This window comes from Hibiscus syriacus, unplaced genomic scaffold (assembly GCF_006381635.1).
Source record: "Hibiscus syriacus cultivar Baekdansim isolate YM2019G1 unplaced genomic scaffold, ASM638163v2 tig00000218_pilon, whole genome shotgun sequence".
In the NCBI taxonomy this organism is placed as follows: Eukaryota; Viridiplantae; Streptophyta; class Magnoliopsida; order Malvales; family Malvaceae; genus Hibiscus; species Hibiscus syriacus.
In genome coordinates this window covers 758,581-783,565 of record NW_024061774.1, presented here as the reverse complement: position 1 = coordinate 783,565, position 24,985 = coordinate 758,581, and the positions used below count along the sequence as shown (strand labels likewise).

Sequence of the window (24,985 nt, the reverse complement as noted above, 5' to 3'; positions counted from 1 at the left end):
CCAAGTGAACCCGGTGTTCGATAGATCTCCCGAACTGATACTTTTTGCAAGGTGTGTTCATTGTATGCCACACAACTGTTTTAAATATCTGTTTGAAAAATCATGTGCACATGAAGTTTTATCTGCTTTGCATTGTGACTATCTGTTTGACTTGATTTCGTATGATTTAAAGTTTGATATTTTATTTTACCAAAGTAAGCCTGATTGTCTGATTTCTGTTCTCTGGTTACTATTTTTACTGATAAATAAATATGTCTGAACTCTGATTTCCTACTATCATTAGTTACTATATGAAAAATATTTTTCTCCGGGGTACTCTAGGATTTAGTACGAAGTCTTTGCAAGTTCAGTTATGTCAAATTGGTAATTCCTTATATAGGATCAGACTGATCGAACTGGACGTAATTCTTTATGGACCTAAGTCAACTCTTGGGTGGGCTCCTGGGCCTAATGGGCTTAGTGGTGATACATCTGTTGTGTGCATTGGGTAAGTCCTTATGGGCCTGAGGGCACTCCCCTCAGGTGGGCACCTATGCTTTGGCTAGGGTAAGACCTTATGGACCCAAGGTGCTCCCTTAGGTTGGCACCTACGCTCTTCGGGCCTAGGGTAAGTCCTTATGGATACAGTTCTGGGGAACTGCATATGGTGTTCACTTGGAGGGCGATACTGAAATTTTAAACTAAAAACTCTACTGATGTTTTAATAACTGTGATTTGAATTGATTTTAAAAAAAACTTAATTACATGCTTTATTTCTGCATTGTTGGAACACACTGAGCTTCCTAGCTCATTCCCCCAAACTTTTCTCTTTCATATATTTTGGATAAGCGACCCGTACTTGGCACTTAGAGGATCGACACATTCATACAATACTTTTTGTTGTAATGTTTTTATCTTCCGAGCTGCATTTAATTTGGGTGACATGTGCCTATATTTTTGAAAATGTTGGAATATTTTATTTTATTAAGTTTTTATGACTTTAATTATCTGGAATTGAATTTTAATGTTATCAACCATATTTTTAACGATATTTATTTGTAATATGGTTTTACATTATTGAAAAATGCTTTGGAAAACTTTATCGTAATCCTTTAGATCTGGTTGTAACGCAAAGGTCGGGTCTAGGGGGTTACATAGTAAAAGTTGAAGGGTTGATGATGAAATAAACATTATGGAATTGAATGAGTATTTATGAGAAGTTTGAATTTATGTTGGGAGTATGATTTAGTTTTGTATCAATTAAGTGTCAATTTTATTTCATAGACTTTTATATTTTTAAGTTCAGATTATGTTAGTTCGATACTAACATATAGTTTGAATATAATATGTTATTATGTTATGTTGTCAGACTACGATAAATCTAGTGATTCAAACGACCCAAAAGGAAAGGACAAAGCACGTGATTAGGAATATCGTGTAAAAGTTTCGGTAGTGAGGCAAAGTTGAGTGCAATTTATTTATTTAATTATTTTGATAGATGATGACTTGCAATAGGTCAATTTCATATTACTTTTCAAGTATGTTTTCTACTTTAATTATGGATTATTTCCATAATGTTTACATAAATGTTTTATGGATGTTTTATGGTATGAATTGCCCAAGTACGAATTTTATTAGGAAGAATTCTAAATTTTTATGATTTTCAGACGTTGATTAATAAATGATTATATTATGAATTAAAAGCCCATTGCATGTTGCATTGAGAGTCGTAGGTACATTTCACATGCCATTAAGTTGAGTACTTTCAAGTTAAGTTATGGTACATTCATGTACAATATGATTTGCACCGTTGGTGCTCATGTCCATTATGTTCTACTCACGTACCTTATATTCTCTTAAATATACTTTGGGCTAAGAAAAATAAATATGCAAATTAAGAATATGTTAAGTTGGCAGAAAATATGATATGTTCATGTTATTCGATATTATTTATTATGATTTTTACAAGAATATGAAACAAGTTGATTTTCAGGTTACAATGAAGTACCATACTTGAATAAGTCGGTTTGAAAATTTAACGTTTGTTTAAATTTACTTTTAATGCTTTATTTTATTTATGATATTTTCATGTTTTATCTCACCTTAGGTTATTATTGCCTCACTAAGTTATACTTAGTGCGTAATGATTTTCTTGTGTAGGTTCGAATAGAGTTACAGACGTGCAGTGATGACCCTCCCAAGCATCTTTTTGAAGATCGTCTACATTATCAGTATCAGTAAGACATCTTTGATGTTACTTTTGACTAGTAATGACATGTATATTTATATAATCAGTCTGCTTTATCAGTTTTATTCTAAATGACATGTAATAATAACTAGGACCATTTTATTTTGATTAGACTAGATATATTCGTATTTATGAACGAACCACTATTTATGCTATCATATTTTAAATGGTTTTAAAACTAAATAGTGTTTAGGCAGTACTATATAGTTTATGAAACATCACTAAACTACGTAATTGTTCAGAAAATGGATTTGCTTTCGATGTTTTTATATTAGTTTTTGACTTTATCAACTAAGAATACATTTTTATAAATTTAAATATGAATGTTTAGAAAACTTTAACCATATATGTTCAATGAGTGTCTGACAAGTTGAAGTAACATCTTTAGCTCATATTTCAAGACGTATACAAGCCATGGGTGTTACAGTAGGGTCGGAGTCGAGTTTTATCTCAAAAGTCGAGTTGGGTGAAATTACTTTAAACTCAGGTCAAGTCGGATTTCGGGTGGACAGTGTAAAATTTTTGGGTCGATCGGGTTGGCCAGAAACCTGACCCAACCCAACACATGTACATCATTATATTTAAATGGTCCGATGATTTTTAGTTTGTATAGCTCACTGAGCTATATATAAAATAGAGAAGACGTCATATTTTTCATGCATCTTTTGAAAAACGTCATACTTTTCATGCGTCTTCTTCAAAGATATCAAACTCTCTTTTTCTATTTATACTATAACAAACATTTTAGTTGAGAAAATAAATCTTTCATATATATATTTATATATTTGAATTAATTTTAAAAATAAATAAAATATATGATAATAAAATTAAATTAATTTATGAAATTAGAAAAGACTAAACAATAATTTTATATTTAATGATGTATTACGAGTTTAAACAATTAAAATATTAATATTAAAATGTACAATTTTAAATTTATTTGTTAAAACTTATAGTATCATTTTTCTGATAAATTTTAAATTTAATCATAAGAAAAATTCTATAACGCTCGACGAGTACCACTGAACACCACTAATGATTAATTTAATTTATAAAAATTTAAAATTTTAAAGGACATAACTTATAATTATAATTAGTTAAAAATTTAAAGGTAAATTATTTCAAATAAAATATTAATTATTAATTACATTATTTCAAGCAGCGACCACATAGGGGAGAAATGACGGAGATTATCTCGCTGGTGGAAGAGGCTAATGGCGACGGCGACTTCAATGGCAAAAACTATTTAAGGTTTTTTAATTTAGGGGTTGGTATTTGATTCAATTATTGTTAGAAAAAAGATTATAAAAAATAATGTAATTAATATTTTATATGAAATAATTTACCTTTAAATTTTTAACTAATTTATAATTATACTCTTTTAGAATTTTAATTTTTTATAAATTAATTTAATTGTGCTCAACGATGCTCATCGTTAGTGTTGTTCAATAGTTCTCATCGAGCGACTTATCCTAATCTTAAACCTATTTAAAAAGGAGGTGAAAGGGAAACTTTAAGAGAATGACAGAAAGTACTCATGAATGTGAAACATATAATCTAAAGAAATATGAAGAAACAAAGACAAATAATTTGACTATCGATCAAATATGATTGTTTTATATTTTTAATCATTTTTAAGTGAATAGTTTTTAAAAACTAAAAAATATTTTTTAATACAAAGTTGAGATTATCTCCAAATTACAAAGATTATAAAAGTATATTTTAATAGCTAGATTAGAATACAAAAAAATTAAAGAATGTAGGTACGAGAAAAATTGTAAGTTAAAGTGAAGGGTGAATTTGGAGTTTCAGTAAAATTATTATTATTATTTAAAAATAATCAAGATATTTTATTAATTAAAAATTATATCAACAAACATCTTATTAAATACAGATTAAATAAATACCGTTGTTACAATCATACCATATTACAGTTTTCTCTCTCTCAAACTACATCCTATTTTCCCCTTGCATTTATTATTCATTTAAAAAACCATAAAAGTATTATGATAATAATATAATTTAATATTTTAAAATAGAGCGGCATTTTCTGACTATGTTGTGGGATTTGGGAATTGTGTTAATCGGGAAAAAAATGTCCACAAGTGGAGCTATCATCTCTTTACCATTACTACAAACTGCTGTAGCATCTCTTCCTTTTTTTTTATTTTCTAATGAGTTTCCATTATCTAGACTAGTGGTTTAATAATAATTGATCTGATAAGGTTGGCACTTGGGTTCTTTGCTCCTTTTTTAGATTCAACAATAAATTAAATGGTAAACCTCATGTGATGCTTTAATGAAGTTTACTCAATAAGGAATCACATGCATCTTTCTTTATTCTTTACTTTCTTATCAATCCAAGTTATTTTCTTCTTCAATTTGTACTTAACTGATAAAAAATGTGTTTTGCTTTTGTTTTCCCACTTGGTGTATGTTTTGTTATGATAAAGGAATGGTATTTTTGAGTAAGAAGTGAAGAAAATGAGGCAAATGATCAAAGATTACTTGAGATTGCAGGAATATGCATATTGGAATTTCCCCCCTTTTAATGTATTATTAATTTGGAAGTCAATTTGAGTTTAGTTTAATCATATTTTTTGTTGTTCAACAGCTCGCTGGCACAGAAATCTAGGTAAAAAGAGATCAGTATTTAAGGTTACTGAAGAAATGCTTCAAAGAAGCTCATCGACCCCAGTTATTGGAAACCTTGTCTTCCCTTTTGTCGATGGTTCAAAAAAAGATCTTGATGCTACTTACAGGTTACTTCATGGCAAACAGGGGGGAAACCTCAACTCCCATTGTCAAGAAAGACTCAACTTGACACCATTTTCGCGTAGTTCATTTGCCGTGTCTCATTCAACTTCAGGGTTGTTTGAATTCGATTCGGAATCGGCTAGTTTTCGCCTTGAATGCTTTCGGAGATCTAAGTCTGAAGGAAGCTTAGAAAGATTAGATTACAGCTCTTGTGATATAGGTCAGTTTCTTGATATCAGAACATCGAAAGGATCTTTCCATAGGCATGATATAACAATGTTGCATAGTGCACCGTCTTTTTCGATATTCAGTGAAGGGGTTGAAGATGGCCCAGTGGGGGAGGAGGCATTGGAGAGAACGGTTACAATTGGTGAGGGCATTGATGCTGCGGGGAATCTGGATTTCAGCTTCCGGAAGAAGTGTATGGAGTTAATTCAGGAAGAAGAAGGAGACGAGGAAAAGGAAGGATTGAACCGAATTCGAAGTACTTATGATGATGAAGAAGTTGAACTTATGCCACCTAGTCCTCCCATGTATCTTGCTGCAGGTCTTGGGATTGATTGTGTTGGCTTTAGTTCCATGGCTGATGGTGCTGATTTAAGTTCCATGGAGCTTGATGAGACTGAAGATCCTGAAGAGTTTCATAGGAGGCTGGTTGATGAGTACCCTTGTCATCCTTTGTTTCTAAGGAATTATGCTAAATTCTTGCAGGTTAGACTATTTGATGTTTGCTGTAGATATAAAGTAATCTGTTTGATATATGCGATGTGACTGATGAACAAGCTAATTATCAAGGTATCCAAAATTTGACCGAGCTTTAGCTTTTTTAGGTGTATTTTAGATCTATTTCAAAGTAGGTTTTACAGAAGATGATCATATGATCCCATGTAAATTGCTTCAGAATGCACAGATAGCTTATGAAACTTGGATTCTTTTTCCCCTTTTTGTTTTCTAGAATGAAAGAACGGTTTATCTTTCGGTTTTTTGGAACATGATTGAATCTCTTCTTACAGTCCAAGGGAGATCTTCAAGGAGCAGAGGACTATTATCATCGTGCAACGCTAGCAGACCCCGAAGATAGCAAAAATCTCATGCAGTATGCCAAAATAGTATGGGATCTTCACCATGACAAAGATAGAGCCCTTAGTTACTTTGAACGTGCTGTTCAAGCTTCTCCTCAAGATAGGTCAGTGCTTATCTATGCTAGGGCAGGCACTTTAAAAATCAGTCATCTAATGTCTCGTCAAGCGAATTACTATTGTGTTTCGAAATTTGTTGTTTAACTGGCATGATTTTGTTGTCGAAAAGAACAAGGGTAAGATGAACTTGCCTACTGCATTTTTGATGAACTGGTCAGATCCAGATCCCAAGTTTAGTTTGTTCATTTCTTTTCGTTGTTTTCCAGCAATGTCGTTGGAGCATACGCTAGTTTCCTCTGGGAAATAGGGGATGATGGAGAGGAACATGGAGACCAGCAAGAATACCTGAAGGTCGCATTTGATTCTTGAATTATAGAGCAGCCATCTTCATTTTCTTATAGAGAATAAACATGTGGCATACTGTTGGCAATGCTATAATGGCTCTTACTTTTTCTCAGGTTAAAGGAGATGAAATTATGAAGGCATCCAAAAACTTACTACCTGAAGAAACTAAGCTAGCTAACCTATCCATGCACCCTCCAAATCCAGCAGGCTCTGGGGTTCATACTGATATCCAGGATCTTGATATGGAGGATTATTATAGGAGGATGGTTCAGGAAAATCCCGGAAACTTTCAGTTTTAAACAATTATGCTCGGTTTTTACACCAGGTATAAATTTCTTTCTCTCACTCGCGTTTTTAGTTTAATTTGCTTAATATCTGCACGAGTGCATAGGAAAACATAATGCAACAGAGATTTGTATTCATCAACATAAGTGGATGGTTCTCATTTTGACTGCCATTTTCGCCCTTTATTTGTTAATTGGCAGTCTAAAGGAGATCTCGAGGGAGCTGAGGAATACTATTTACGAGCCATACAAGCAGGCCCTGGAGATGGTGAAACCATGTCACAATATGCCAAATTGGTATGGGATATTCGCCATGACCATGATAAAGCTTCACACTACTTTGAGCTAGCAGTTGAAACTAATCCTGGAAATAGGTAATTTAAACTTTACTTAACTCGACTCCTGTTCTATTTTTCTGCAATGCCTTGGAGATCTAAAGTGATTTTAGTTATCAATAAAAATGATTATTTTTAAGAAAAATGATTCCATCCACCATCAAATGAGTTTTATACTCCATAAACGAGATTAGTAAACTGACACTTATTCTTTAATGATTTTGAGAAATGTGGGAATCTTTTAATCTTGTTCTTTAGTTAAAAAAGGGTAAACTACACATTTAGTAATCCAACTATCATTTTGGTCATCTAACTATTTTTTTCTCAAAATCATACCTAACGTTACGTTAGGTTATGATTTCATTTTGGTCATCCATAGTAAACAATAACAAAACTACTAACGTGACATTTTTTTTTGTTAATGATGACATGACATTACCTTATGATGACACGTCAACATCATCGTTATTTTTTAACAATAGGTGATCAAAATATAATCAAAACTAAACATTAGGTGTGATTTTGAAAAAAATAGTTTGGTGACCAAACAGAAAAAAAATTATATTTGGGGTACTAAATGTGTAGTTTACCCTAAAAAAATCCATTATTAGGGTATCAATTACAAGAAAATGTTATTAATGATCTACCTGGGAAATTCTTGTCCCGTTTTCTCCTCCACAGCAATATTCTTGGAGCATATGCTAGCTTTCTCTGGGAAACATAAGAAGATGAAGATGACAACACAAGGCAAGATCACATTCTAGTTTCTCTTCAGAATGGAGCTTTGCCTACAAAAAACTCATAGGCCATACACTCTTATATTTCATAAAAAGCTTAAATTTAAGGTACTGCATCAGTAGTTCAAGTTACCAATGTTTTTGTCATCTATCAAACAATATTGGGAAAAAAAACATATATTAATGTTTTATCTTACATCCTTTCACTATTATAGCAATATCTTCCTTTTGTCAGTCTTTCTAATGAGCCTGTTGATTAGATAAATACATCCAAAAGAAGAAAAAAAGTATCAAACTTTAGATCAAGCATGAACAATGTAGAGGAAAAATAGGATTAGTTTCCTTTAAATTGAAAAAGTACACCAAACTATAAAAGCATATTGCCTATTCATAGTATGCTACCTAACGAAAATACCTGATATATTGTTATTGAATATCAGTTATTGAATCTAACTATAAATAAATATGTTGAATTGTGGTGGTTGCAACCATAGTTTGATCCCTTCATTGATGATAAAAGATTCTTGCTCTATGAACTTTGTCCAATTTTTGATACTTGTTGGCCGGATAAGACTCGATCTTGTCTAGGAGTTGGGTGGTAAAAACTATTTCCTCTGGACCTACTGTAGACTCTCACTTCTATCATTGGCTCCTCCCCTGCCATAACTTCGAGGGCCAAAGTGCCCCATCGGAGCTTCTGTTTGGTAGCTTCCCCGGCCTCTACCCCTCCCTGTCCAGAACATTTTAACTGCCGAATAAGTATGGGAAACAAATGTATCAATTTGAAAATATAAAACATATTCCAATACGGAAATAATACATCCATTAAAAGAAAAGGGAAAGAAATATGTACTTCCTCCTTGAGATGGGATATAGCCGTTTTGTCTCCGCTCTTCAATGTACACTTGTTGTCCAGCAACCTGTGCAGTTCCTGCCTATATGCACACATGATTTCACTAGATTAGTAAATAATATCTATCAAGATGAAAATTTTATATGAACATGAATTAATTACATTGATATCATATCTTAAACACCAAAACAAATAGGAAGGACACAGTGTGAAAGAAGAAAAATGGATGAAAAAGCTAAGATATTACTTAAACAAGAAAAGTGTGTTTTTGGTAGATGCTTGAAGTAAATTCAGACCTTGACTGCATTATGGACGCTCACTATATCTTCGAACTCAACGAATGCATAACAAACACCAACATCCTGCACACGCCGGAACATTTTAGCATCAAAAGCAAGATATAGTAGGAGTTCAGAAGAAGCTGAAATTTTCTATAATCACTTAATATTTAATATAATAATTGATTAATTTAGATTTATGTGATTCTCTAGACCTGGTCTGGACATTACGACCGAATCTTAAAGATCACGATGATTCAAATTATATAAATCATGAAAATTTCAAATTATAGCATGCTTTATCAAAAATCGATGTAAATTTGTAAACAGAAATATGAGTTCATAAAATATAATATTCCAAAACCCTAATATAAATATATAAAAGTTAAAGGAAAAGGAAATAAAATAGTCTGAAAACATCTATACAATGTCTAAAATAAAAACGTGGTACTAGCCGATCCTCCAAATACCAGTAACAATCCTAAAAGTAAGAAGGATCTGAAAAGACAGAAACTAAAAGAATGAGCTATAGAGCTCAATGTGTCCTCTAAATGCATCAGATATTGATAATAAGTCTTTAAATACTTCAGATAAGAAATAAAGTATAAATCAAAACACATGCAACAATAAATTAACAGTCCATTACAAGAATATTTTAACAAAAAATTTCACACAACCTTTTATTTTGCCGCGGATAAACATGATGGGGATGGTACCCTCCGAAAAGGTACCCAAATCATATTACAGAAATCAAGATGGGAATAATGCCCTCAAAAAAATGATCCCAGTCATAAACAGAAATCAAGGTGAAGATATAGCCACCCGAAAAGGATATCAAACAGAAACAAGACGGGGATATTGTCCTCTGTAGAAAATCTCATGCAGAAACATGACGAAGATATTACCCCCGTAGAAGATCCCATTGCAGATGAAAAAATACATTAAAACACAGACTAAAGGTGATGTAACAACAATCAAAAATCGAACCTTTCACAGATAAACATAACTAGAATAAGAACATACGTACAAATATCATCATACAATATAATAACATAAAATTATTAAATACATCTTGTGGGTCAATGGGGCACTTCTATAGCAGCTGATCAATACCAACTAAGTCTTACGCTTTTCACGGTTGGTAATACTAGATCTTGCGGAATGGGAACCTAAAAATAATACCCTATTATATGAGTACGGGAATCATATATCTAAAAAGAAACAGACTATTAAGTTTACTAAACAACACTTACACGTATCTCGAGATGAATATGCATAATGAAATTGAGCTAAGCTAGGGTGGTGGGAACCTACAGGAAAACAATACGAGGACTCATTAATCTGATCACCTTCAGAATATAATACCAAAAAGTGAGCCCAAAATTCCATAATTTACTCAACATAATTATGAATTAAAACAATAAATGACGCAAAATGCGGTTTTTGGTTCAGAATTTGACAAAACTGATTATGAAAATAGACTCAGAACATTGAAAAACATGTGGGTATGGGGTTAAAACGATAAGTCAACGGTAAAAGTCAATAGACAACGGCTAACAATCAAAGTTAATTATAACACCCTAAACCCGATTGGGCATAAAGTGCCACACTAGGCTATCGAGGCAACCCTGATTTTAAAAACTTGTTCATTTTCTTTTCAAACATATTGAATGGTATCATGATAAGTCATAAATAACTGATATAAAATCATTTTACAAAACCAGAGGTCCGTGACACATACTTTAAAACCAAAATAATACAACATTGAGTTTAATAAATTGAATACATGAGTAAGGTCCTATGAATACATATGTCCACTAAAGCTTTAGGGAGTTAACTAGGGTCTAAAAGTGGCATAAAAAAGTTTTTTAAACCTCTAAAACGTCATTTGATCATAAAATCAAATATAAACCTAAAAATGCTTAATACTCAAATCTTAGCAAAATCTTTAAATTTATGAAAGCTTAACACTCCAAATGAATATAAATACACAACCTTGATGTTTGAATCCCGAAATAGAGCTCTTTTAGCTAGCAATCACCTTCCTCAAGGCTTGGATGATGAAAACCCCTTTTTTCTTGCAAAAGTTTGAATCTTCAAAAATGAAGTTGTTGGGAGATTTATTAGGACGAAAATGAAGTACAAAATAGCTCAAGATCTTACCTTGCTATGGATCTTGGATAGGAAAGGAAGGAAAAAGAGAAAGTAAAAGGATGCAGAGGAAATGAGAGAAACCCACGTCCAAAATGGTATAAAATGTTAAATTTTAGTTTCAATTTCCATCAATGGTCTAATTGCTCTTTTGGTCCTTTGCATTTTGTCCCTTATTTTAAAATCTCCTTTTTATGTCTAATTGGGCCTCAAAACCAACCCAATTAAACCCAACAACTTAATTTATAAATTTTAAGAGGTCCACTTACCTTTCGGATAAACCCGAAACTACTAGCCCGAAATTTGGGGTGTTACATTAACGGTCAATAATCAACGATCAACGGTTTAGTTTGGGTCAAAAATGATTTAGGGTCAGACCAGTTCACTGTTTGAATCGATAAAACACTCCCACACGTGAAATCGATGCGTGAGGACGTGTGAGGCATGCTGTAGGGGCTGGAAAATATGGAAAATTACAGAATTGAGTTTTGAAGCACGATGAGTCACAAACGTTATTTTCCAGAAAAGAATTATGATGAGAGAGTTTTTAACAAAATCGAACGTTCAACTCTTCCCTGGCTACAAACAACGACGGTGAACGATGAATCAAGGACACCGGATAAACAAGGATGACGAGCCAACCATAATAACTTCGACGATGACAACCGTGACGGACTGAGCAACGATGAATTAAACAAAATATGAATTGGCCAAAAAAAGAAAAAAAAAGTCCTGGAGGATTTACACAAACAAGAAAAAAAAAATGAAAGAGAGAAAATTGGGTTTTAACCTAAACTAATGGGCTAATTATGTCATTAGTCCCTACACTATTGAGAGCTCACAAAAAACATAAAAACTTTTATAGCTTTGTAATTTAGTCCCTAAATTAGGGTATGACAATTTATGTATTATAATTTTCACTATAAAATCAATTCTTAAAATTAAAATTGTTCTATTAACAAAAATTCAAGATTCAAATCTTAAACATTTGACAATGAACGTCCAAATATCTTGTAGTTTTTGGAGCATGAACTTGAGACTTATGCATAATAATCATTCCTTTAATCATTTAATAATAAACACCTAAATACTAGCATTTGGTGTTCGAACCTGAGACCTTTAGGAATAGCAACCATTCATTTAACCATTTGACAACGAATGTTCAAATACACTACAATCTTTGGTGTTCGAACATGAGACCTCTAGGAATAACAACCATTCCTTAAATCATTTGATAATGAATGTCCAAATACCCTAAAGTCTATGGTGTTCAAACTTGAGACCTCTAGGAATAACAACCATTCCTTTAACCATTTGGCTGTGAATGCTCAAATACCTTAGAGTCACTGGTGTCTGAACCTGAGACCTCTGAGAATAACAACCATTCCTTTAACCATTTGACAATGAAAGCCCAAACCTTTAAAAAATTAATATTTTTAATGAAAAAATATATTTAATATTTCATCTTACTAGATCAATCGATAATTTATAATCAATAATGTCTTTTAAATAATTAAACTTTTATTTAACTGATAAAAATATTTTAATTAGTAACAAATCTAAATAAGGATAACTTTTTAAATATAATTTGAAGACATTGGATAATTTTTCAACTTCATTCTTGAAATTTTTTAAATTTCATTATCAATATAACTTCAAAAACAACTTTGATTTATTGATAATGATTTTTAATTAAAATTTATCAAAAATTTATTTATTTATTTTTAAAATATAACTTGTAAATATTTTTTTATAACCATCAATATCTAATTTATTAATAGATTCATTCGGATCGGGTACTGTACATGCGAGAACGACCTTCCCAACTCAACTCCTAACCTTACTTAATGATTCTAGTACTTCATCCCACTAAACTTTTTCTAAATTTCATTACCAATATACCTGGTAAAAATATCAGACATTCTTTTAAGTGCAATAAAAAATAAAATTTATCTCAATGAAGAAAAAAATGAAAATCCCCAACCATCATTAAACGAAACTTGGTGATAGAGTTTGGAGGACCAATTTAAAACTTTAAAAAATTAGAGGTTTAAATTAATTCTTTTTAATTTGAAGGGTTTAGTTTACATTTTTTCCAAAAAATTAGGGTCTAACTAAATTTTTGAAAATTTGAGAGGCTTAATGAGAATTTTTAAAAATCATGGGAAGGGGTTTAATCAAGAATATTAAATTTTTTTAAAGTTTAATATAAATTTCTAAAAATTTTGAGAGGGCCAAATTAAATTTTTTTGAAGATTTTAAGGGCCTGTATTTTTTTTTCTAATTTTGAGGGACCATGGCTCCCACTAGCCCCTCTTGCCTTACGCCACTGCCAACCATGTTAAAACCAAAACGTTATCTCTAGGACAAAAGCCTTCGCTTGGTTTTCTATCCTCGAGATTTCATTTATAAAGAAAGCATGTCGGTCTTCGGGCAAGGCTCCACCGCAAACGACGACGGCACGAGCATCGTGGCTAGATTGTCCCGCGCAGTATCCGAGTCCGGAATCACGAACGCCACCAAGAGGGTCGCCAATGACGCCGCCTACGTCTCGAAGAAGCTGATGAAGAGCACTGGAAAAGCGGCATGGTTGGCGGGGACAACGCTCCTTATACTTGTGGTGCCACTTATCATCGAGATGGACCGTGACCAGCAATTCAATGAGCTTCAGTTGCAGCAGCAGGGCCTCCTTGGCTCACGCCCTCCTCCCAAGTAAAATGAAGAGATAAATCGCTTCCATGGATGAGTATGAAGGGTATTTAAAAACTTGAAGAGTTGTTTTTAATTGGATTAGATTGAATATGAGGAATATGGAATTTTATTGTTTTACAACTATTGAGCTTTATTGTTTTGTTGTGCTGAAAATCACCATTAATTTATGATCGTAGTCACACTCGAATTCACCATTAATTTATTATATAAATGTCAAGGAATATGGATTCCCAAATATTCTAGAATCACCATCAATCGTTCAAAATTCTACTCTATCTATTGCTTCGATCACTTTGTGTGGATACTATACCTCCCATTAACATTCTATTAATAGAAGCCACTAGTTTTATTAAAAATGAGAAAATATCTAGAATTACAACGGAGGTTTACAATTATAACCGTAAACTAAACACATAATAAGAATATTTTCCTATAACCATAAACACAAGAAACTATTCACTCAAGATCACACACGCAATGATCATCCAAGGAAAATATTAAAGACCTAAGAAAAACTTTAACTATTTTAACCACTCTTAACAAATAGACTACATCCATGTGAAATTACAGTCTAGTTGATAAGTATGTTGCTATCTATTGTTGGAATCTTAGGTGGAACACTAGTTGATACACAACACAAAAAACAAAAGAAAATGAACATAAATAAGCAATTCCAACTTAGCCAATCTCTATGGGGTCTTACCCATAGAAGAGATTCATTATAAATCTTTAATACGTGTAATTAGGACCAAATTAGTTATTTGAAAGGACTCGAATTAAATAATTAATTTTTAGGAAGGTTTGGGAGTGCAATTTTCCATTTATAACTAAATGATTTAAAGGCTTAAAATAAAAGTTTAGTATTAAAAGAGGGCTGCTTTAAGATGTAACCCTAAATACCAGTGATTGTGGTTTCTCTAATCGGCTACTCGAACCAACCACTTCACTAGTTGCTTCATGCATACGTTAAGGTTTAATACCTAAACTTAGAGCTTAATGAAATTTCACCAATAGAAAAAAAGCATCTCATCATATTCATGTTTTCAAAAATACAGTCTTACCCATTTTAACTCAATAATTTCAGTTGAAAATGGAAAAAAAAAGGAAAAGAAAGAGAATTTTCCTTTGTGGAAAAAAAATATAAATGTGCGGTTTAAAGAAAATGCTTGAGACAACCAACGAGTTGATTCAAGTGATAAACAGTTTGATATCGCTTAAGTAATGTCTCATGTTCGAGTCCTTGTGTATGCAGAAAATCTTCGTTGGGAGACTCACCCACCAAAGTCAGGTGTGTGACTCGAGTCAGTTCAGATTAGGCAAGGCAAAACCTTGAAACTGGAGGATAAAAAAAAGACAATGCTTGAGACATAAGGCTAAATTATTTGGTGTTTGTTTCGGGATGAAACAATGCAAATTTGATGAATGAGTGAGACATTCAATACAAAAGAACGCATAAAAAATCTTTTGGTCCTCCAACTCTACAAATTTAATCAATTGAGCCCTTAAATTTTCATTTTATTCTTTTGATACTTAAACTTTTATTGAAAAAGGGCAAACTAAAAATTAATCCTTAAACTACTTTAAATTTACAAAAAGGTCAATAGTTAGTATTTTATATAAAGTATAAGGGTTAAAATAAAAAGTAAACTCTTTTACTAACGTGTTATGTCATCCAATTAATGGCAATCAACGTCCTAGTGACCAAAAATCAATAAAACGATAATACAAGTGACCAAAACTTAACCTTTTTGAATTTAGTGAGTAAAGTATACAAATAAAAGGTAAGCGATCATTTTCGTATTTTACCCTAATTTCTTTTGACATGTGCATTTCAAATGTATTTTTACATTTAATTTTCACTTTAATTAAATATGTATATATATATACATATATATTTCATGTAATTAAAAATAATTAATATATTGTTCGTTTATAAATTTTAATAACTTAATTTAAAATGAAAGTAGAATTTTAGTGTTCGTTGCATCCGCGGCTCGGCCAATACTGCAGTACATGGTCTTGCACAATATGTTTTATCTTTATCTAGTTCTTTTTCTATGCTCATGACTTTCTTATGTGTATCTCTGATGTTCTTATTTGGGATGCCCTTCACGGTTAATGCAATAATGTTATTTTCAAAAAAAAATTATCTGGTCTGTCCAATTAATTCAACTAATATTACTTTTATTCTATAGCGTTTTAAAAGCTTCTTCGAACTTTTATTTTTATAAATATTATGAGATTATTTTTGAATTTTTTGTTGGCATAGAAAAAAGGGTAAAATAACTAATATCATCCTAACGAAGTTGTTACTGCCTATCATATTTGGGCCAGATTGACAATAAAATAAATGTGCAACGCCGAAAGAGATGAAATAAAACTTTAAGGCTAAAATGGTTGAACCGATAAAATTAGGGGCTAAAAAGGTTATTATACCAAAGAACATCCATTTGATGAAGTGTCAAGTTTAAAAAACCTTTGGATTGTAACGTCGTTAAATACGAAGTTTGTCACCCTTATAAGTTATATTTTTGTGTGTGGATAAATCATTTTTATTATCCAAAGAGTCGTTAACTGCTACAAAAAGCAGTAAGTTCTTACAACAGTAACAAGAACTTACAATCAATATTTACAACAAAATAACTTCAATAAACTATACCCCATTAATTACAAAGTGAGATATTAACACTATCATTCCTATTAATGCTTCTACCCCGTAATTTTATAGCCACTATATCTTGAATGGCATGGAACAAAGCTTCAAAAGATCTTGAGCAACCTGTAAATAACCTTTTGTTCCTCTATTCCCATATTGTATAAGTAAAAGAAGTCCAAGCAAGCTTCATGATAGTGAAGAGTAGGTATTTGCCTTTCCATGTAGCCCAAGCCCAAGATATGTGATCATCCCAAGAGCATGATCTTCTTCGAATGCCATTTAGGTGTAAAACTGCATCCCATAATGAGCTAGACAAAGGACAATGAAGAAATAAATGATTCCTAGATTCCAAAAAGTCATTGCAATGCACACATTGATTATCAATATGAAATCCCATTCCAATCAATCTATCTTTAGTTGGAAGTCTATTTAGCAAAGCCATCCAAGTTATAATGCTAAACTTTGGGATATGGAGAGGGAACCAAATTAACTTATGCCAAATTTTTTATCCTCCTTGTTTCTGATTTGAAGCTAACAGTCCTTAATAGTAAGAGCTCCCGTTGAAAGAACATTCGAAGCTTGAGACCACATTTTAAGCATACATTGGAGAATCCAACTCATGTTAAGACCAATTTCCAGATTCCAGAAATCTGAATTTTTAATAATATAACTCCTAATCCAGGCTATCCATAATGAACCACCACCCGCAAGCAGCTTCCGAATCAAGTGCATCATACATGCCTTGTTCCAGGACTTTATATCTTTAAGTCCTAAACCCCCTTCAGATTTAAGTAAACAGAGTTTCCCCCAGCTCACTCTTGCACCCGAAGCTGACTTGTCCGAACCTTTCCAAAAGAAACGTGAACATAGTTGCTCAATTCTATGAAGGACAGATTGGGTAGGATTAATTGCCTACAACAAAAATTTGTGATGCTAAGCAGGACAATTTTAATAAGCTCTAATCGACCATCATAGCTCAGTGTCTTCGTGACCATTGATGAAGCGTTCCCTGATATTACCGATGAGAGCAACACAATCTTGTCTAAGAGTTTCCTAGAAACTAGAGGAACTCCCAAGTATCTAAACTGGTAAATAGCCTTGATTGAACCCAATAATACGCTTGATTTCCTCAATTTGCCTAGGGATATTCCAGCAGCATAGAATTCACATTTTTTTAGCATTGATTTAAGGCCATAAATACATAAAAGTGTTCCAAAACACTAATAATTCCCACAACAGATTCACATCCCCTTACAAAAAATAAGTAGATCATCGACGAAAGCAGTGAGAATTTTGATAACACGTTCATAGACAGTACCAGAATTTGGATCACTTGTCTTCTTTGGCCCCTTGAAATATCCTATGAGACTTCCATTGAACGAGATAGAGTACCAAGCTTTAACCCACTTGATGAAAGTAGGAGGAAGGCCAATAACATTAAGAACCGCCAAAACAAATCCCCAATGCAATGAATCGAATGCTTGTGAATGTCAATTTTCAAAGATCACCTAGGTGAGATAGTGTTCCTACCATAACCTTTGACAAGCTCCTATGCCAAAAGAGTGTTATCAACAACGTTCCTTCCTTTAACAAAAGCATATTGATTGAGTGAAATAATATCAGGGAGTAAAAAAGTGAGTCTTTTAACCAAGATTTTGTAATAGCTTTGTATACCACTGAACAACAGGAAATAGGCCTGAAATCCTTGACTTTACAAGGATTTGGGACTTTAGGAACCAAAGTGATTGAAGTCGAGTTGAAAGCAGGCAACATAGTAAAATCCTTGAAGAATTGAGTAATAATAGCAACCACATCTTCTTCAATAATAGACCATATGCTCTTAAAGAAATAAGGAGTGTAGCCATCAGTTCCTGGAGCTTTTTCATTACCTTGACAGAAAAATGCTTCCTTAATCTCATCCCTAGTTACTTCTTTTATAAGAGCATTGGAAGCATCAGAAGGCAGAGAGTAATGAATTAGTTCTTGAAGTAAAGTCTGGTCACATACTTTAACTGCAGGATTTTCAGATCCAATCAAGTTTGTGAAATACCTTATCAATTCGGAAGTCATTGAATCATACGACTCAAGTCTATTTCCATTGTCATCAACAAGAACTCTGATAGTTTCCCTCTTTGTTTTAATAGCAACTGCCGAATGAAAGAACTTTGTACACTTGTCACCATCTTTAAGCCATTAGACTTTAGACTTTTGCCTTAAGAAAATATTTTCAGCCTCTTCTAAGATTTTCAGCTCGTTTTGCACAAGAAGCTTTATGGTAGGAATCTTCGGCTCTTAAAGATAACAATTGTTGCGTTTCCAGCTCTAATTTCTTTTGTTTAACACGTGCTGAAATGTCACTATAAAAGAGTTGATTAAGTGATTTCAAGCTATTTTTTAAGCGCTTTAACTTGAAAAATAGATTCTGCATGGGGCTGCCTTGTGAAGGAGTTTGCCATGATTGTCTCACCACATCCATGAACTTTGGATGTTGAACCCAGAAGTTAAAGAATTTGAAAGGCTTTGGATGATCAACATGAGTTCTTTAGTTAACAAAGTAATAGCCAAACAATGGTCAGAAATTCCGGAGCTTGAAATTCAACATGGGATTTCGGAAATGATCTATACCACTTAGGATTGACAATGACTCTGCCAAGCTTCCTTGCAAGGTAAGAGTCTTGTTGTTTGTTGCTCCAGGTAAAGGTGGGGCCAAAGAAAGGGTGATAAGAGAGTTCTAAATCAAAGACAACATCTTGGAATTCCTTCATGTCGGAAGAAAGAAAAGGTCCTAAACTGGAAGAGTTAGAGCTTTCATTGGAGTTAAGAATGACATTAAAATCTCCTCCCAGAACCCAAGAAAGATTACCATACAACTTGCCCAAATCAAAAAGATGTTGCCAAAGTTGTCTTCGAAGAATTCCATGATTACTTCCATAGACAACTGTAATGATCAGAGGGATACTGAGGTAATGACCTTTGATGGAAATACATTGGCTAGAAACATGAATAACAGAAAAATCCAGATTCTTTTTCCAAATGATCCAAATCCTTCCATTATCAACAAAATCATAGTTAGTAATAGAATTCCAGTGCTCAAATTTATTGTCAAGAATAGCAGCAACATTACTTGCTTTCACTCTAGTTTCCAAAAGGCACAAAACATCAATTTTATTAAGGATAGCTCTCTTAAGAACACCTACTTGCTTTAAAAGACTATTTATACCTCTAATCTTCCAAAAACCAACAATCATTGAGAATGAAAAGAGGTGGTAGCCACAATGCTACTCACATCAGCATTCTTAACTTTTTCATTCTGTTTTTCTTTTTGATTTTAGTTCAGTTAAAAGGGCAGCCACTCCAGAAGAAGCAGCTCTTTTCTTAAGAACAAGATCTGTAGGAGAAACAGAATCCTCAGATGCAGATAAAACTGCAAATCTGTTCTTTGAACCAGCAAGAACAATTTTAGTGTTATCTTTTGGAGGCATACTGTTGAGTTAATTGATTGACAGAATCGGCCAAGAGGGAGGGTGAATTGGCAATAAAATTTTGGTGTAAGCTTTTGCAGAAAATTGAAAATAATTGCACAACGATTTAGAGTGGTTCGACTTTCTCAACCAAAGTGTACGTCCACTACCTTAGCTATCCACACTAAGAATTTTTCACAAATTCACTAATTTGTCTTTCTTTTGAGGACAAAGAGTAACCTTACAAACCCTCAAGAATTATACCCCAAATTCTTGAGAACACTCTCTCCCAAAGAGAACAATATAAATTTGCAAACTTACAAGGAAATCCTCATAAGGTAGATTGTTTGCACAATTCTAGAACACAAAGAAAAGAACACTAAAAAATGAATACAATTGAGCACAATAAGTGTTATTGAAAGCAAAATGAATATTGAATGAAAAATAGGCTTGAAATGCTCAAAACTTGAGGTTTGATGCTTTCTCTTTGATTCTCTCTTGATTCTAGTTGCTTGATGTTTTCTTGTTGTTGATCAATGGCTTCTAAGCTTGCTTAAATACATCTTGAATCACTTCTAAATGTTGGGGATGATTAGAGAAGATAATATAACCGTTTTAGTGTGAAAAAAATTAATAAAACAGCTTGAAGCGTTGGGGGAGTCGATACCCCCTATGGGGAATCGGTTCCCTAAGTGTAAAATTCAAATATTTTGACCGTTACACAGGGGGAATCGGTACCCCTGGGGAGAATCGGTTCCCTCAGAGCATACTGAAATTCTCGGAGCCAAACCATTCAGGGAGAATCAGTACCCCTTGGGGGGGAATCGATTCCCTCTGAGCAATCTGGAATTTTTAGCTTTGAAATGGTTCGAAATACTTTGTAAAATTATTTTCAAATTGTTTTAAGATTAAAACATAATTTTACACTTGAGTAAGAATTAAAAATGATTTTTAAAAGATTTAGAGTAATGTTTTGATATTCGAATAATTATATCGAATATACTTAGAAAACCTTATTGCACAATCTTAAAATTCTTTTAACTTAATTTGTTATATCGAAATATTAAAATGTTTTCAACAATCTCTCCCTTTTTGATATAACAAAACATTTTAGTAATTTTAAGATTTTGAAATCAAAAACCGACGTTTTTGAAAATTACTCCCCCTTACTTTAACACTTACTCATCTTTTAAAACATTTAACACATTTAACACTTATCCCCCTTTTTATTAAATCAAAAAGACATTTGTAAAGAATTTAAACAAGGTTTTGAAATCATTTAGCCAATTGAGTATATAGATTAAGCTGCTAAGATCACAATCAAGAGAAACGTTAGCCATTAGTTTCATAATCAATATTCATAATTAATGTGACATGGCAAAATTGGTCATATTGCTAAAATGATGTAAATGATGCAGTAATGAATAAATTTAACCACACCAAATATATAAGTTCTCATAAATCCAAACAAATTCAAAATCAATCAATCCACAAATTCAAACATTCTAAAATATTCAAAATGTTAAAACAATAATCTTTTAGTTCAAAGTTTTTAAAAACTAAGCATAGAATCAAACATCCGGATCAGGAAGAGGAAAACGAGCTCGCATAGCAGCCATTTCGTGAGTGAGTTCATTAATACGCGCGTTGGTTGCTTCGTTGTTTGTACGCATCTCCCGAAGAATTTCTAATTGTTGAGCTCCTATTGTGGATAAATGGGACTCTATAGAAGTAAAGCGCGAATCCAAGATAGCATATCGGAAATCGAATGTCTCTATAAAAGATTGAAAATATGGAGGCATTTGGTGCGTTTGTTGTGCTTGCTCATCGGGCTGCTCAGGATCATCTTCGTCTTCATCGATGTCTTGCATTAATTGTTCAAGCTCGGGATCGTCGTCAGCTTCTGGTTGTGCTCGTGAAGAACTTGCTCCCGGAGTACTTTCAGACGATCGAATCCATTCACCAGTTTCCTTATCCTTAATCCATCTTGCTCTCGTTAAGGAAAGAAGATTAATTTGTTTCTTTATAGGAAAGGAGGCATCTAGACCTACTATAAGTCCGGCTTTAGAAAATAGGTTACTCAAAATCCAACCATAAACTAGAGTTGAACAGAGATTCTTGTTAGGTACAAGGTTTACAGTTTCAACAATTTCAGCAAAAATAATATGAGGTAGATTTATTTTAATACCGTTTTCAAAACAATGTAACCACCAAAGATCCAAGGCTCTAAGAGTAGAATAACGACCTCTGGATGGTCGAAACCACCAAGAAATCATTAGATGAAGAAAACGTTCATGAAGGTCTAAGACACTTGCAATATCCATTCTTTTATAACGAGATCCTAAGATTTGTTTTTCATTTAAAATACCATTATTATCTAATCCGAATGCATTGGCTATGTAAGTCGAGTCAATATATAAGAATTGTCCTAGGAGGTAGGAACGAATTCCTATGGTTTTGGTTTCAGTTCGGTTTTTAACACAAACGACATTAGAATAGAAAATACGAACAAGTTGATGGTAGACAATGAGTTCAAGATCAAAAAGTTTGTCAAATTTCCACTCTTGTAAAAGAGGAAGATATTTAAAATTAATATCTAACATAGCTTGACGAGAAGGAATACGTTCTTCTCTAATTTTGTAAGAGTCGAAATATTGATAATACCAAAAATAATGATTTCTAGGACCATGATAATTAAAGCACGAATTTTTGGATAGTCAAATTAGGATCAATGGGATTAGGATTAAGAATTGGATTTTTAGGAATATGATGAGGATTTGGAGGTGGATTTGGTTGACGGTGTGAGCGACTAGATGACGACCTAGCACGTTTAGGATTAGACATGGTTTAGGAAATCGGAATAGAATGAATAACCTGCAATTTAGAAAACACATGTATGCAATTCAATCAATCCCAAAACTCAATTGAGTCCTCAATATTTCAAGGTTCTCTAAATCAATCCTAATGGGCAAGGTTTTTTGAAAACTTTTGAAAAATACAATTTTGAGAAACAATATATGTATAGTTTTCATAACAACATAATTCAATCAAAACACAATAATTTGAAAAACTTTTTTTTTATTTCGAAAATTTCAAAATTATTGAAAAATTCGTGTTTTTGATGAAATTAGTTGTAATACCTAGTTTCTAATCACAAAATAATCAATGCCCGATCTAAAGTTCAACCTAGAATTAATTAAAACTAGTTATATGTTCATAAATTGATGAAATAGAAGTTTTGGAAAAATACCTTGAAGGATTTCAGATTTGAGTGAGATTAGATGAAGTTTGCAAGTTTTTGATGATTCCAACAGGTTTAGAAGATGATATTTGAAGTGAATTTCGATTAAAAACGTTGATTTGAGGCAAGAATGGAGATTTGAGAGAGTAGAAGGAAGAAACAACGTGAAGAGAATAGGGTTTGAGCAAAGAAAATGAGGTTCGGCCCGATAAAACCAGAACCCCAAGGGGTATCGATTCCCCTGTGGGGGGGAATCGGTTCCCCTTCAAAGGGGGAATCGATTCCCTCATGGGGGCATCGATTCTCTCTGCACCAAAATGTTAAAATCTGATTTTAAACACAAAATGCTAAATTAATTTTCTCTAGTAGTATTGGCAACTCATATATTGAAATTAATCATGTTCAAATAATCAAATTATTCTTTAAATGATATTTAAACATAAAATTAATTTTCCATCAAGAATCATAAACTCTCCCTAACTAATAGCAATGAATGCAATTAAAAATTAACATTTTTCATTTAGTCTTAAAAATGCTAAAATTATTTTAAACACTAAGTGAAGATAGGTTGGTTAAACCTAATTCTCTCCTAAGTGTCCAAAATCTTTCCTTGTCTAAAGGTTTTGTAAAAATATCCGCTAATTGGTGCAAAGTATCAACAAATTTTAGAACTTAGTGACATGGTCTCTAATGAAGTGATGTCTTATTTCAATATGTTTAGTTCTAGAGTGTTGGATGGGATTTTTAGTGAGACAAATAGCACTAGTATTGTCACACTTGATAGGAATGGTACCAACTTCAATTCCATAATCAAAAAGTTATTGTTTCATCCATAAAACTTGTGCACAACAACTACCAGCTGAAATGTATTCGGCTTCAGTGGTAGATAATGCAACACAATTTTGTTTATTTGAAAACCAAGAAATCAGCATATTTTCAAGGAATTGGCAAGTACCGGAGGTGCTTTTCCTATCTAATTTGCATCCTCCATAATCCGCATTAGAAAAAGCATGCAAACTAAAGCTAGAGTCTTTAGGATACCAAAAACCTAAACTAGGAGTGTCCTTTAGGTATCTAAAGATTCTCTTAACAGCTAGTAAATGTGATTCTTTAGGGCATGATTGAAATTTAGCACATAAGCAAAACCTAAACATAATGTCCGGTCTAATTGCAGTTAGATAAAGTAGAGATCCAATCATTGACCTATATAATTTAACATCTACACATTTACCTCCTTCATCTAAGTCAAGCTTTGATGAAGAGCTCATTAGAGTGTCATGAGATTTGTCATTTTCCAGCCAAAACTTCTTGAGCATATCTTTGACGTACTTAACTTGGTTGATGAAGATGTCATCTTTTCTTTGCTTGATTTGGAGTCCTAAGAAAAATGAGAGCTCCCCCATCATGCTCATTTCGAATTCACTTTGCATTAGCTTGAAAAATTCTTGGCAAAGAACATCATTAGTAGAACCAAATATTATATCATCAACATAAATTTGAACTACTAATAAATCTTTACCTTTATGCTTTAAAAACAATGTAGTGTCAATCTTCCCTTTTGAAAAACCTTTTTCAATTAAAAAATTTGACAATATTTCATACCAAGCTCTTGGAGCATGTTTTAAACCATAAAGTGCTTTTGTCAATTTAAGAACATGATCCGAAAATTTTGAATCTTCAAAACCTAGAGGTTGTTCCACATACACTCCTTCTTTTATAAAACCATTTAAAAATACACTTTTAACATCCATTTGATATCATTTAAATTCATGAAAACATGCAAATGCTAATAACATTCTAATTGCTTCC

The 24,985-nt window shown here is 32.7% G+C and overlaps 3 protein-coding genes across 3 annotated transcripts; 2 read left to right on the top strand and 1 right to left on the bottom strand.

Annotated features, from left to right (window-relative positions):
* The first annotated feature begins 4,882 nt into the window (after positions 1-4,882).
* LOC120152995 lies at positions 4,883-7,868 on the top strand. Its single transcript, XM_039165056.1, has 6 exons — positions 4,883-5,695; positions 5,998-6,170; positions 6,390-6,474; positions 6,582-6,793; positions 6,954-7,126; positions 7,769-7,868. Exons 1-4 carry the CDS (start codon positions 4,898-4,900, stop codon positions 6,765-6,767), a joined length of 1,242 nt encoding a protein of 413 aa, XP_039020987.1. The 5' UTR covers positions 4,883-4,897; the 3' UTR covers positions 6,768-6,793; positions 6,954-7,126; positions 7,769-7,868.
* A 5,583-nt stretch (positions 7,869-13,451) lies between these two features.
* On the top strand, positions 13,452-13,914 carry LOC120149633 (mitochondrial import receptor subunit TOM9-2-like). The gene has a single exon (XM_039162395.1). The coding sequence runs from the start codon at positions 13,526-13,528 to the stop codon at positions 13,820-13,822; it is 297 nt and encodes a 98-aa protein (XP_039018326.1). The 5' UTR covers positions 13,452-13,525; the 3' UTR covers positions 13,823-13,914.
* Positions 13,915-17,005: 3,091 nt separating this feature from the next.
* LOC120145416 lies at positions 17,006-19,956 on the bottom strand. Its single transcript, XM_039159274.1, has 8 exons — positions 19,828-19,956; positions 19,042-19,701; positions 18,707-18,953; positions 18,149-18,621; positions 18,005-18,058; positions 17,730-17,880; positions 17,494-17,612; positions 17,006-17,386 (listed from the first exon to the last, which is right to left on the bottom strand). The coding sequence occupies exons 1-8, from the start codon at positions 19,954-19,956 to the stop codon at positions 17,006-17,008; spliced, it is 2,214 nt and encodes a 737-aa protein (XP_039015205.1).
* Between the last annotated feature and the right edge of the window lie 5,029 nt (positions 19,957-24,985).

Bases quoted from the DNA above. Each gene is read 5' to 3' on its own strand.
- LOC120152995 (XM_039165056.1), top strand. From the start codon at position 4,898: ATGCTTCAAAGAAGCTCATCGACCCCAGTTATTGGAAACCTTGTCTTC. The intron at 5,696-5,997 runs GTTAGACTATTT...CTCTTCTTACAG, and splicing joins ATTATGCTAAATTCTTGCAG to TCCAAGGGAGATCTTCAAGG. The intron at 6,171-6,389 runs GTCAGTGCTTAT...GTTGTTTTCCAG, and splicing joins CAAGCTTCTCCTCAAGATAG to CAATGTCGTTGGAGCATACG.
- LOC120149633 (XM_039162395.1), top strand. From the start codon at position 13,526: ATGTCGGTCTTCGGGCAAGGCTCCACCGCAAACGACGACGGCACGAGC.
- LOC120145416 (XM_039159274.1), bottom strand. From the start codon at position 19,956: ATGCCTCCAAAAGATAACACTAAAATTGTTCTTGCTGGTTCAAAGAAC. The intron at 18,954-19,041 runs GTTTGGCTATTA...CAACATCCAAAG, and splicing joins CTCCGGAATTTCTGACCATT to TTCATGGATGTGGTGAGACA. The intron at 17,881-18,004 runs GTAGGAACACTA...ACTTTCATCAAG, and splicing joins GGAGCTTGTCAAAGGTTATG to TGGGTTAAAGCTTGGTACTC.